Source organism: Kogia breviceps, chromosome 9, assembly GCF_026419965.1.
Source record: "Kogia breviceps isolate mKogBre1 chromosome 9, mKogBre1 haplotype 1, whole genome shotgun sequence".
NCBI lineage: Eukaryota > Metazoa > Chordata > Mammalia > Artiodactyla > Physeteridae > Kogia > Kogia breviceps.
This window is the reverse complement of record NC_081318.1, coordinates 80,402,521-80,418,146: the sequence shown is the minus strand read 5'-3', so window position 1 is coordinate 80,418,146 and position 15,626 is coordinate 80,402,521. Positions and strand designations below refer to the sequence as shown.

General features: G+C 34.5%; 1 protein-coding gene across 5 annotated transcripts in view; it reads right to left on the bottom strand.

Moving 5' to 3' along the window:
• The window catches only part of PCLO (piccolo presynaptic cytomatrix protein), a 378,181-nt gene that overhangs the window by 196,949 nt on the left and 165,606 nt on the right, over nt 1-15,626 (bottom strand). For all 5 annotated transcript variants that reach the window (XM_067042711.1, XM_059074371.2, XM_067042713.1 and 2 more), the window contains exon 4: nt 984-1,700. In XM_067042711.1, coding sequence (XP_066898812.1) covers nt 984-1,700 — 717 coding nt within the window. The remainder of the gene's footprint in view (nt 1-983; nt 1,701-15,626) is intronic.

Sequence of the window (15,626 nt, the reverse complement as noted above, 5' to 3'; positions counted from 1 at the left end):
AGATCTCTTGAAGCTCTAAAGACTTCAGAGTTCCTCTAAAAATGGTATTATTGCCTGTGCAAATATAGGTTAAGATGAGGTACCCTTAAATGTTTCCACTAAAGAAAAAGAAAAAGAAAATATATAAAGAATAATATATATTTCAGATGATACTTGGATTATAAATAACCCTCCAATATTAAACACAATGAATAAAACTGAACAAAATATATTATACTGATTTCACACTATATACTAAAATAAACTTTAAAAAAATGTTTCTCCTGAATTTTAGCCATACTTCTTTTTTTAAAATCACAATTATTTAATCATTTTATGGTTGACCACACCTTAAAAGGCTTTCAAGTGAGAAGAAACTTGTCTTGCTTAACCAAGTGGCTAAGTAAACAGAAATTCCAAGACAAACATTATTTTATGTTAAAGGAGGATACTGATTTTATGTTCATAGTGGAAGGAAAAAGCAACCATTTAAAATTATAGGAGGGCTTCCCTGGTGGTGCAGTGGATAGGACTCCACGGTCCCAACGCAGGGGGCCTGGCTTCGATCCCTGGTCAGAGAACAGATCCTACAAGCATGCTGCAACTAAGAGTTCACATACCACAACTAAGGAGCCCACCTGCCGCAACTGAGGAGCCTGCCTACCACAACTAACACTCAGCACAAACAAATAAAGAAATATTAAAATAATAAAATAAAACAAAATTATAAGAAACCCTTTTCTTTATCACTCCATAGATTTTTATAAATTATTTGATAGGCATAAAAGCTAGTAAATGTTATATCTATGCTTTATTTAAAGTAGATTAAGCTGTCAGAAAGCCAAAGTTCATCATTTTAGCAAACAACTGTTACATTTTTCTGAAAATGCTATTAATTGAAGGCTTTCATTTACAAAATTACCATTAAGCACTCAGTGTACTTAGGTGGACATAAGTAAATTATAGGTGTAAATCTGCAAAGTTAGGAAAAAAACATAACTTACTGTTTTTTCCTTCCTAGGTTCCATCTGATCAGGCTTTGCCGAGCATGCTGCCTGTGGTTGTTCTTTTATTTTTTGAGTCATCCCATCATCTTTCTTAGACAAACTCTGAGGTGTGCCAGATGGTAAATCTTCCATCTTGGTCAGTGGTTGTTTCTTTTCTTGCACTGCCTCTGGAGCCACTCTGCCTTCAGGTTTTTCTTCAGCAATCTGTACTTGAGTTTTAAGTAAGTCATACTTCTGTTCCTCCTCTAGAGCTAATGTTTTTGCTCCTGGGGGTAACTTTTTGTCTTCAAGAGCTGGCCTTTTGTCTTTAAGAGTTGGCTTTTTTTCTTCAAGAGGTGGCTTTTTTTCTTCTAGGAGTGGCTTTTTGTCTTCAGAGGTTGGCTTCTTTTCTTGAGGGGCTGAAGTTTTGTCTTTCTCTAGTTTACTCTCTTCTCGGATTTGCTCTGTGGTTCCCTTCGGGGGAATTTTTTCAACTGAAGGTGTTTCTTTCACTTCTTCTGGAATGATTTTTTCACCTTCAGTTTTTTCTTCTTGTTCCCTCTTTTTCACTTTTACCTGGGCAGGCATTACTATTTTCTGAGACGGTTGTTCTGTAGGGACAGGCATAGGAGAGGCTTTTGGTCCTGTCTGTGTAGGTGGCATTTTGCCCATGTCTCCAAGCTGTCCTGATATTGCTCTCTGGGTCTGGCAATTTAAACAAAGCCATTCCTGAATCTGCAGATAAAACAGAAAATAAAAGATTAACTATATTATATACATCAGTTTTGGTGCATTTACCAAGGTTAACACTTGGTAATTTCTAGCTGCTTTTTTGTATATGGAGAAGGTGGGTCCTTGTTTTCTGGATCAGTGAAACGGTGACTTTTAAAGAAGATTGCAAAAAGACTATTTGAAATCTAAAAACAGGAGTCCTCAGAGATCAGCAATTAACTCACCTCATCATGAAAAGAAGAAAAAAATGCATCAAAGATAAACCCAGGGGAATATCAATTTTTTGGTTTAAAAAAATCTGAATTTGTTCCAAATACAACTATTTTTAAGCCTCGTGCCTTCAAAATTAGTGTTTCCATTCAAAAACTATTAAATTTCATAGTAATTTTAACAGCCAATTAATCATGTTTTTTTTTAGGACTTAGCCTATAATCTCCTGTCTCTTGACTTGGATCAAATATAGTTCTATCTACCAGAGCAGAACTTTACAAGGCACATGTAGAGCTTTCAAGAATCACTTGTGCATAATTCTCCATCTAATTTAAGATTAAAAAATAATGTCATTCTTAATAATAGTCACATTTCTCATGCAATTGTGTCAAGAAGCATTCACAGGTTAAAATTGTTTGATATTCTTTTTCCCCAGAGTTTTCTCAATTGCTGATTAAAACACTTCCTTATACCTTTAAGTGTAAACTATGGGCCACCTGCACCAAATCGCCTGAGGCTGTCCCTAGACATGCAAATTCTAGGAACTACACCAAAACAAGTTTATCAGAATCCTGGGATAGGAAATGGAGCTTGTGCCTTTTTAATAACCTGTTGGTTAATTTTCTTGCAAACTAAAGACTGAGAACAACCCTCTCATAATACATATAAATGATCACATGGGAGAGTGATTGTTAGACCAATAATATTGCAGAATTCCCCCTTTATTGTTGTATGTTGTGCTTTTTCTTACATCATACCTATTAAAATGTAAGAAATAAAGACTATACATGTAGCTTCTAATTGTTACCATTTAATGAGTACCTATTCTCTAAAATGCATGGTTGGAGAGTCATGCAAATAATATCCTGTTCGTATGTTTTACTGTCTTCTGAGAAGTTCAGTTTCAAACTGCTTTTCATATTGGATCATTCTTTCCAGTAGCACGACTTTAATTATTTAGAGACAAAAATCACTTATTGTTCTAGAATATTATTGGACATCTAAGATTCATTTCTTAGTTCAGCTTTCATTGCTTTAAAGACATAAAAAATGTTGCTTAATACTAATGACTGTTTTGCAATCTGTAAGCTGTTATAATTCTTACTTGGTGATCTAAAAGAGTAAAGACCCAAGTCAGTTATTTAATTTCAGTAAAATGTTATCTATAAAACATCAGTATGTATTACGGGTTCATTTGTTTTTTGTGTTATGATCATCCAATACCAATTCTGTTCTTGATTTCATGTCTAAGCAGCAAAAAAGTAAATTGTGGCTTCTCTATATAGTAACTTTATACAAAGTCTTGGGAAAGAAACTGATTTGATCCCTATGTCAAATTCTAAAAGCTCCAGCCTTTGTGTTGAATAGTCCCTAGTGGAGGTACTTCCATAAAACCTACAGAAAATCAATTTTAACCCGTCCTGTGGTTTTAAAAAACTTTACTTGGTGGGGCCACATCTTAGGATATTTTCATTCAGAGACTGACATTTTAAAAAACAAAACCAGACACAAATAGCTGTGGCACTGTGCTGTTTGGTTACATGGACTCTAAAAACCAAATGCAGGTGTGTGCTATGCATTCCGTCAGGGCAGGTCTGAATGTAAATAAGTCAGGAAGTTTTTAATATACCAGAAATAAAAGTTTCATCCCACTGGAAATTCTTGTCAATTATAAAAGTGTATTACTTTATCTGAGTTTTAGGGACAAATTATACTTACAAAGTTGTCGTCTCTTGCTACTTATAGCATATGATGCCACAATGGTACACAGTTCTTGTTAAAAGGAAAATGTGTTGAGAAAATAAATGTAGTGATTATTTCAAGGTAGTATACTCATTATTTTCATACATTTGAAAATTTAGGTAAGAGGATAAAGAAGTATACTCTATTTAATCTACTATGCACATAAAACACTCCGTCTTCTTGATTTAAGATAATGTTTGATAAACCTACAAGCAGTGATAACCCACCCACTACTAAAGTCCAAAAGGCAAACAGAAGGCAATAGCGTCAGTCTAAGAGAAAAAGGACCTTACGTTGAGAGCCTCATTGGCTAGTTCAAATTCCTGTTTTGTTTAAATTCGCATCCTGATTCAGTTAAACGTAGTATCTTTTTTTTTTTTTTTTTTGGCTGCACCCTGCAGCTTGTGGGATCTTAGCTCCCCAACGAGAGATGGAACACAGGCCCCTGTCAGTGAAAGCGTGGAGTCCTAACCACTGGACTGCCAGGGAATTCCCTAAACCTATTATCTTTAATCAGTACTATCCTGTAATTATTTTTAACATGATGTCGCTACACTTGGTCTCTTGGTTACATGACTGATTTGCGTTTTGAAGAAGATTGTAAGGCCAAGCCTAATTTTTTTTGACTTTACACTTTGTCACCAAAATTAATTTGGAAACTGATGTTACTATCATGTCAAATGATTATAACAGCATTCACTTATGCATCTATTCTGTATATCTCTAGTCTATTTATAGCTATGGATTACATATACTGTTGGGAAATTATACATGCAAGGCTTATTTGATCAGGAACTCACACTCAAGTAGAAGAAAGAAGATGGGTTAAAAATAAGTATAATACACAGGGAAAAAATTAAGGAAGATGGAAAGGATACTATGAATTTAGAAGGGTTATCTGATGAATCCATTTAGAACATAAGGAATTTGATAAATTATAAAGCACACAAGAGTATTTTTTCACCAATCAGAAATGCTGAATTGGTGGTCTCATATGTGTATCTCTTCTTTCTGCAGCCCTAGAACCAAAATTAGACCACCAACAAATTCAGCAAGTAGAGGAAATTATAAAATCAAAAAAGACTGAAAGGGAAAAAACACTATAGTAGCAACAAAATTTTGTATTTCTTTAAATATATAAAATTAAATTTTGTTTATTAAGAGAAAAGACAGGAAAACGCAGAGGCTAGGGTAAAATCAAAAGTAGGAATGAGAAAAGTAAAATTGATCAAATTTTGACAAAGTGGAGAAAGTAAAAATGAATTTTCAAGAAAGTTCATTCAGGACAATATAGGCCATCACCATTATCACATCATCATTAATTATAGACACAATTACTAGAAATATTTTCTTCACAAAAGACAATTTGGGAAATACTCTATAACCACATAAGATGATGTAAAAATCTGTGGTTCACAATTTTTTTTGCCTTTTTTATCAAAAATAATCCCAAAGATTTTTGTATCACTGTTCAGGAGCCTAACTTAAGAAGTATTATATTTCTGGGTCCAAAGAAATATATCTCCACTCTTAGTTCCTCAATAGCCGCAATACTATTAGACACAACATTATTAAATAGTCATAATGTTTCTAGTTCAGCAGCAATCTAGAGAATTAAGCAAGATTTCTTAAATTATATTAAAATTCAATGCATAATATATCACTGCCATATATGACTTTTACTGGCTGAAAACTCTTTCTATAATAATTACAGTTGTGACACACATGACTACTCATATTTTGCCTTAAGGCTAAATATCAAGTGAGTTACAGTTTTATCTTTGAAGCATTTCCTTATAAAGACAGTGAGACAATCGTTAAATGAATATATATTATATATAATGTATAGTATATTACATATATAAACTGAAGGCATTTCTATTATATTACTGAGTTTATTACATAGAAAAATAGAAAATATAGATCTTATGGAGGCTTTTTTAAAAACATACTAGTCATTATTATGGATGCTCTCAGGCCATTTCCATTTGTTTTTCTGTGTTTTTAAAATATATTTTATTTTCAGTACACTGTAAGTATCTCCTCATGGTATAAACATATTAAAAGTTTACATTTCATCTATATTATTATTAAATGTTTTAAATAAATTCAGAAGACTCTATACTATGAGACCAATCACATTTTTTAGTACTTTAATGTTAATACCCAGGATATCAAAATTCATCTCCAAGTAGGAACAATTCTGATAAATAAAGTGTATAAAAAATAACTCCATGTTGATCATAACATATTAGAATATATCCAGTTGCCAGCTAGTACACGTTAATAAAATGCATTTATTTTAACATCAAATCACCAGGGCTTCAAAACAACACTCCAAAAATCCATTAATCTTAAGAGCATAGTAGGAAATGAAGGCAGTAAAAACCCCCAAAAACGGATGCTGCTGTGCTACTCAGCATTTTTCGATCAATAAGTAATTTTCTTTATATAACATTTCAACTGTAACTATAGCAACAATATCATTAAGGAAAATCTCAGAACTTCAGGCCCATCTATTTATTTTTATAAAAATCTTTTCTGAAGCATGATAATAAGACCTGCAGCAGGTTGAAAATCTGCCATTAGACTTTAAATGGTAGAGAAGTGATGGTCCCCAAACCTACACGAGCATTCTTATTTGTGTCTGAGAAATCTTAATAGTATCTTAACATGAATTTTCATTAAAAGACCTACTGGACTGATTTGGAAGCTCATATACTTTCCATCAACAGAAGTATTTAAGTAGAGACTGGGAGGCCCCTACTTAAAATTCTGTAAAAGAAAACCAAGCAATCAGGGGATTGGTATAATACCATTGAGTTTCTTGCTTACCATGAAGCTTTTGAGTCAACAATAAATATTTTACACACATTCTTGTCTGTTTATCATTCAGAATATTATTTTTTTTAAGCTAAGAAATAATTACACTAATAATCTACTTAGAGGTCACTGTTTTACTTACTGACAGATTCAAAAACTGGGAAGCAATGTTATCTGCAACTTGTCACTTGTATCTATGCCCCTTCGGCATTAGGGTGGTTCTGTTTCTCTAAGGCCCACACACTCTTCAACTTGACAATCTGAAAATCAGATTTTTTGCTTGTTAAATTCCTAAATTTATTTCCTTTTGTCATTTGTAAAAGGGAAAAGGATTGAGTTCACAGTTGATGCACTTTTTTTTTTTCAGATTACACAATTGTTCAGACTATACAATCAGGATATTAAAAATCTGTGATCATTTATGAGACTACATTTTACAAGTGTATGCAGTAATGTGTTTGTGATACTTCTATCACTTTGTCCCTCCTAAAAATGAATGGGATTGTTTTTGTTCCTTTTATAATCATTGAAACAAGAATAACTCATATCCAATATATATAACTGACTGAGGCTCTTCCTTATTTACTTCATATGTAGATATAAGAATTCTATTAGAATATATTAGAACATTAACATTGATATGAAAACTAAGAAAAAACCAAGTAGGCAATTTAAACATCAATTTCCAGTGGAGTTACTGAATGTGAAGGGTAACATATCAATAATGAAACCTAACAGAATATTCATACTTTTAGGAACCTGCACTGGGGTTATCGTTCTTAGGTCTAAATTGATCATTGGTCATGCCCCTATTCATCTCTTCTTTTATGTTTATTTCTGTAAGACCCCCAAACCCTTATCTATCACATGAAGTCTGTTTCACTCATTTGATGTTTCTATATAACATGTGTTCCTGCATAATGTAAAACTACATTAATAAACATTTCCATAAATAGCAAGATGCCAACTAAATATACATGCCATCATGTATATTACACCAGGGATTAATATTACGGCATACTGTTGATTGACATTTTTCTATGTCCCTTTTTCTTTGAAGAAAACCAGGATCATTTTTCTAGTCACTTTCTCATCACAACTAATAAGTATTTTCCTAAACTAAGAAAGTATACTCTGGGGCTTCCCTAGTGGCACAGTGGTTAAAATCTGCCTGCCAATGCAGGGGACACGGGTTTGAGCCCTGGTCTGGGAAGATCCCACATGCCGTGGAACAACTAAGCCCGTGCACCACAACTACTGAGTCTGCACTCCAGAGCCTGTGAGCCACAACTACTGAGCCCGTGTTCCACAACTACTGAAGCCCGCGCACCTGGAGCCCGTGCTCTGCAACAAGAGAAGCCACCGCAATGAGAGGCCCTCGCACCGCAACAAAGAGTAGCTCCCACTCGCCTCAACTAGAGAAAGCCTGCGTGCAGCAATAAAGACCCAACGCAGCCAAAAATAAATAAATAAAATAAATTTATATAAAAAGAAAGTAAACTCTGTTTGATGTTTCAAATACCATTACATAAACAATATATAACTACACACAAGCATTCATTAAAATACCTCTGAATATTTACATTAACACAATTTTGACAGAACTTGTTGAGAAAAATCAGGGGCTTACTTTTCTTTTGGAAATATAGATACATGAAAATGAATATTTATATTTATGTAGATATATTTATCTGCATGGATGAGAACTAAATAGGGTTAATTTCCCTACAATGTCTTCTTTCCTTCCTTCCTTTCTACCTTCGTTCCTCCCAACCTCTCTCCCTTCCTTCCTCTCTCTCTCTTTCTATCTGGATAGAGGGCAGCAGGAACAGAGAATAGCTCACTAAAACTGTTTTGACTAAGTAATCTATCTGATTTGGGTTCAATCAGAAGCACTATGATAACTGATCGCCTACCAGTGTGTATAAAGGACAACTCCAAGGACACAGATGATTTCTCACTGGTAACCAATGATGCACTAAAGTTAAGGGTAATCATATGTACTTATTATGTTGACTTTAGCTAACTTGGCTCTAAGCAAAAATTGAAGTCTCAAAGGTAAGACATCTGTGGATTCACATTTCTATTTGCAATTAATTGTTCTAGTATACTACACTTTGGGCTGATATTTATATAAGTTTAACATAAAAAATAAGCAACAGTTTAAAAATGTATCATTTATGTTATATGAATATCAACTTCAAGTTTTTATATAATCAGTTCTCATCCCTCTGCTTTCATAGAGTTGCATTTTATTATTTCCTATTACAAGAGGTACATATTTTTCATGTATGAATAATTACATCAAAGAAAAAATAGCTTTTTAGTCTTAGTCACTAGTCAGCACTTCAGGCAATGTGTGACTGAATTTTAAATTAAGATTTATTTTGAAGATTTTAATACACTTCATCACAGAAGATGCTAAAATTACAAAGTTATATGCATGTGGAAGACAGATTATTTAAAGCACATTACAGCTGAATAAAATTTACCAAACACTGGGCTTCCCTGGTGGCGCAGTGGTTGAGAATCTGCCTGCTAATGCAGGGGACACGGGTTCGAACCCTGGTCTGGGAGGATCCCACATGCCGCAGAGCAACTAGGCCTGTGAGCCACAACTACTGAGCCTGCGCGTCTGGAGCCTGTGCTCCGCAACAAGAGGCTGCGATAGTGAGAGGCCCTTACACCGTGATGTGGTCCCCGCTCGCCACAACTAGAGAAAGCCCTCGCACAGTAACGAAGACCCAACACAAAAATAAATAAATAAATAAACTCCTACCCCCAACATCTTAAAAAAAAAAAAATTACCGAACATTTTACAGGATAAATAAAAACCAATCCCAATTTTAAATTTAAGCATCATTGTGAATATAATATTCAAAGACAGAATAATCTCACAGACTAGGCAGCATGAAATATATCGGAAAGGGGCTTGCACAACTGGATGATAAAGAATGAATGCAAGGTGACTGGGGAGACTGGCTGGGTGTTAAGCCCTCCTACAATGCAGTAGAACATGGTGCAGTACTGGAGGTTCTTTGTACAGGGAAGAATCAATGTGTTGATTCGGCAAGGTGTAAACATTTCTAAGCTGAACTATGTTCCCTAGGATTCCCTTCCCTAAACGTTTCCCATTATAGTTTAGTACTAGAGACCTTTTGTGTGAGATGTGGAGGGCAGAAATGAAGCAGCAGCCACCTTACTCTTTGGATGCTCATAAGTTTGGGTACAATCACCAGGTGCTGTTGAAGTTCATCCATGCTGTTACTTATTGTTTGGCTTGGGGCAGCAGGCAGGCATGCTGCTGTTCTACTTTCCTCTGAATTCTCCTCCAGTTTCTTCATCAGCTTTTAGGCTGGAGGCAGTGAAAACACACAGGTGTTCTGGTCTGTCCCCATGGGTTCCAGCTTGTCATTGCTCTCAACTACTCTAAATTCATCGTCCTTCCCTCTACCTGCCCTTTGGACTGCAAGCTCTCGTGGCCTTTCAGCACTTTCCCTGCTCCCACAAATGTGTAAGGACAAATTCCTAAAATAAATCCCTGTTATATACATTCTATACTTGCTAATGGTTTTGCTTTTCTAATTAAAGTCAACGGGATACAGTCATGCTGAGTCTGTCGTTATTCAAGATATGATGACTTTTTATCATTAATGTTTGTGTGTGTTCAAAGTAATTCTGATAGACTATTTCTGATTTTAAGTTGCATGGCAAAGAAAGTACACTTCACTGGAATTCAACAGAAACAGCGACTGTCTTTGGGTCTGTCAGTGTGACATGCATAAATGAGACATTTAAAAAGTTTTAGTTTTTAAAACTGTTATGGTAAAATATTAAAAACAGTCATCAAAAATAATTTGTGACATACACATACAATGAAAAAGTTTTTAAAGGGTTGAACACACATGTACCCACTATCCACTTAAGAAGGAGAACACTGTCAATATCATTAGAGACAACCAGGTCCCCTCTGCAATACCATCCAAGTCTATACTCACCACCAATAAGTGCTGTACTGCTAGACCTTTGTTTATTGTTGTGGTTTCAACATTATACATAGAGTTTTTTTTTTTTTTTTTTTTTTTTTTTTTTTGGTATGCGGGCCTCTCACTGCCGTGGCCTCCCCCGTTGCGGAGCACAGGCTCCGGACGCGCAGGCCCAGCGGCCATGGCCCACGGGCCCAGCCGCTCCGCGGCACGTGGGATCCTCCCGGACCAGGGCACGAACCCGTGTCCCCTGCACCGGCAGGCGGACTCCCAACCACTGCGCCACCAGGGAAGCCCTACATAGAGTTTTAATATACTGTTTGCTTCTGGATGTTTAAAAACTATTTATAAGTAGTTTTGTGCCACCCTTTTTTTTCTTTTTATTCTTTTCAGTGAACACTATCTTGGTACAAAAATCATCTATGAAGTAAGTATGGAGCATAAAGAATAACTTTATAGTGAACACCTGCGAGCCACTGATCCAATTAAAGAAATAGAACGTTATCACTATATTTGAAGCATCTTTCAGACTCACTCCTTTACCTTCTCCTTTGAGTTAATTACTATCCTAACTTTTGTGTCTATAATTATGACATTTTGGGGGTATATTTTTATCCTATGTGTTTGGATCCCTAATAATATACTGTTTGCTATTGACAATTTTGAAAGATGGTCGCTACATTTCTTTTCTATTTTGATTCCCTATGATTTTAGAGTTATAATTAAAGTGTCATTATCTATCTACCTCTTTCAAAATCAAAGTATTTCCTCAAATCCAAGCTATGGTGCCATTAGCAAGTATTGATGATGATAAACATTATGTGTAAGACCATAGCTAGATGTAGGCACTGTTACAAACTAGAGAGTGCATGACTTACCTGAACTCATTTAACTACATTTTTAAAAATATTAGAGACCCAACAAAACACATCTGTGTCAAACTCAGGTTAGGAACTACCAGTGTACACTCCCTCCACTGTAAGGTCTTCACCAAGTTTTTAATTAAAAACTTGGTGAAGACCTTACAATCTGAGTTATCTCAGATTACTCCATTATTAAGAGGCTAATTTTTAAAAGAGACAGTATGATTATTCAAATATTTAAAAATATGGATAGAGTTTAACTGCAGGGCAAGAATAGAGACGCACATGTAGAGAACAAACATGTGGGATGAATTGGGAGTGTGGGATTGACATATATACACTGCCATGTGTAAAACAGACAGCTAGTGGGAACCCGCTATATAGCACAGGGAGCTCAACTTGGTGCTCTGTGGTGACCTAGATGGGTGTGATGGGGGGGGGAGGTCCAAGAGGGAGGAGTACATGTATACATACAGCTGATTCACTTCGCTGTACAGCAGAAACTAACACAACATTGTAAAGCAACTATACCCCAAATAAAAATATTTTGAATACTCCATTTTTAAACAGTTTTTACTTTCCACTTAATAACTAACCAATAGTGAGAAATCTCAGTGAGACTCTGAAGTAGTGTTATTAAATTCATTCATAGGGTATTTATCACATTTCCTATAATATGCATTTTATTCTGAGTATTAAATGTTTGACCTTTGCTCTTAGAAGAACCAAAGTGATTATATAAGAACCAACAAAAACACAATAAATATATATCCATAAATTACTTGTAAATAACACATACTATAATATACTATAATATAAATTCATATATACCTCCTCATTCAGTCAAATGATGTAATTAAGGTAAAAATGATAAAATCAGGATTAGGAAGGTAGCAACCAAATTGGTCAAGTCAAGGAAACCTAAATGCAGTAGAATTTACTGTGGGCTATATGACAGGCCATGTAGATTCAGAAAACAGAAAACATGGACCAAAGCTTCAAGGACAGGACACAAACACACACACACAATGTACATCCTTCTTAGCTGGAATATTACAAAAAAGTAGATAGCTACATGGATAATGAAAACAATATATAATTCTTAATTTATATATAGAAGATAATTATCCGTTATATAGCCCGAACTAAAATTAGTAGGAATAAAGAAAAAACATCAAATTCAAGTAAACATTTAAGAAGGACTTTGTTCCTCAATATGGTATGACCAGAAGCATCTGTTTTAAAGCTAGTCATTTCTTTAAGTTGTTCTTTTTCCTGTAGCCATTCATAGACTTTAGATTGAAGTCCCTTATATTGACCCTGAAATCCATTTGTATTTAAAATATATATATATATATATACATAAATATACACACATAAATATATTGAAATATTTCTTTTTTATAGGAATCCCTGTTCATGGAAAATTTTTGAACACTCTGAAACAATCACTGATCATTAAATTCAATATTCTGATTCCACTAAATATTTTTTAAGAATGTAATTTTTAGTGATGATGCAATGACCAATTGTGTGTATGGATTTTAATTTATTCAATGATCTCTCTTTTTGAGGAATATTTTAAATACAACAATGCAAATGTAAGTCAGAATGTCAATGCAAGGATGCAGAGAGTGGTTTAAAGTAGCTTGTTTAATTTCATATATAAAATATTATTCATTTGCTTCACTATTGGCACTTAACACTATGCCAATAATGTGTATTATACATTCAAGACATTCATAGTTCAATCTTTTATTTAGTATTATACTGCTCCCAGTAAATAGGCAGATGTAGCCTGTCTAAGCCTGAAGAGTCATTAGTTACTTGTGGAATCTACGGAAGAAGAGATATTTCAAGTAGGTTTAACTTCCACATGTGTTGTTTGTCTCTGGTCTTAGAGCCAGTAAGGATGGGATGTGGTGATGAGGGATTCAGATTGGCAGACTAAACAGTATGAAAAGTCAAACTGGCAAAGATATTATTAAACATTAGGTATCAAAAACACTACCATTATCCTGTTCATTTGTGCATTGCATATGTTACTAATTGTAGAACTATACTATAGTTTAATGGATACATAAAAACAGAAAGTAAATACCAGCTTTTTAATAACCAGCTATTAAATAAAGGGTATAAATTCAATTGATTTTTTTTTTTTTTTAACTGCTAGAGAACAAGCGAATTTACTGATGGATCCTACGAGATTCCAGGTCTCAGCCTCACAACCAGCACTGACTAGAAAGACCACTGAAATAATCTGAGGACTGAGCCCAGTCTGTATACACCTCAGCCATCTCGAGGAGCCTACAACACCCCAGTCAATTTTTGTTATCTAGACTCTCCTTCTCCATCTCATCAAATTTGCTCAGTGTTTCCCAGACAATGAGAATGTGACAACAGGGATGAGCCAGGGTGAAGGGAGGAGCAGACAAAAAAAAAGGGGGAAAGGTCTCACCAGAAACACATGGGATGTTTAGTTTTCACACCTATTCATATTGCTGTCAGGGTCAATGTCAGAGTGGTTTTGTCAGGAACATGCGGTGTTCTAAAGCCCTTGGAACATACCAGAGGCAGAACTGCTATACGGGGAAGTCAGCGGTGAGCCTCGCTGCCTAAAATGTTCAGCTGAATCAAATGAACATTTCTGAGTCAGAAAGTGGCATGACTGAGTATGTCATCTTGGAAAGAATCTGGTAAATCTACCCTGAAAAAAAAAAAAAAAAAAAAAAAAAAAAAAAAAAAAAAAAAAAAACACTGCTTTCTGAGTCTTTAAGTATGCATAGTGCTCTTGGCTAAAAATAGAACTATAAGACAGAATTCTCATTTTTAGCAGATAACTGATTTCCATTTAGCATGTAACTTCCTCCCTAGGCTATCTGCATTTATTTGAAGAGGACAAGTTTTCCCTGAAGGAATGACAGTTCAGGGCAGAGGTTACAAGCTTGCACAGATGACTAGGATGGCGAACTGATACAGTAAAGAGAAACTATTCTAATTTACAAGTACCCTAATGATTTATAAATGGAAGGAACACAAGTTTTGGGAGCCAGTCAGTATGCCTAACTCTTAATCCTTGTTACAATCCTAGGAAAGAGTTTCTTTAAATATGTTTGTTATACAGATGAAAAAATCAAAGCATAGAAACTAAGAAGTAATATCCTTCTCAATATCTAAAGCTAGAAGTGGCAGATGTCAGAGATGAGGCCATAGCTGTAAATTTAGATCTTAAAAAATATAAAGGATACTTAAACCAGAGTTAGAGGGGGGATTTCCTAGGTATGATGTGGAAAAGAAGAAAACAGAGGGCAGATTCTTGGAGAAGAGCTCCATTTAGACAAGAAGAAAAACCAGCAAAGCATACTAAAACAGGATCATACAAGAAAGTGGGAGGAAAACCAGCAGTGTTTATTAAACTCAAGCAAAGAAAGGTAAGAACTTCAAGGAAGTGATAGGTAACACTGCCAAGTATTGCACTGAGGTTAAATAACATAGATCTCAAAAAGGTTGGCAGACATGTCTTTTTTTATAATTGAACCAAGTACCCTATTTATATAAAAATTATATATATACAAATATATATAGATTTAATTGTTTGCTTTGTTCCTCTCATCTTTGCAATAATGGTTTCGATTTTTCTCAAGTGGTCGGCATAACTGACTGTGAAAAACTGTTTTACCAGTGATTAAATATGTACTTCTACCTGAAAATAGTGAGTTATGATGCATATTACATTATTTCATGTTTATGTGATAAGTATAAGAATTTAAAAACACAAATGAAACAACCCTAGAATTAAATTCACGTTCTAAGTTAGAATATTTCTTTAAACAACATTAGATTTTGAAGTAGAAATTTATTTGTGGGTATCATTTTTTCCTTATAGAGTATTAAATAATTAGACTTTACGTGAACCAGTTACCATAGAATGAAACTCAATACTTCTTCCTTTCTTCTCTCCCAGTTTTTAAAATGGAAAAATTGGTTAAGATGTAAATATGATAATATTCTATATGTTTTATATATTAATGCATATGTTAAAACTCCTGTGATAATCTTTATTCCTGGAGAAGCTACTGAGCTATCATACCGTATAATTCATTCAATTTATTTCTCATTCCACATACTTTCACCAGATACTATTGGGCTCTGTCAAGACAGAGATTAAACACACAGCTACTTATTAGGACGAGCCCAAGGTCTAGTAGAAAAAAAAAAAAAAAACAACACAAACTTACTATCCTTATGATAAAAGTCCATAGAAAGTGCTCTGAAAGCACAATAAAGATGCAACTAATGTAGAA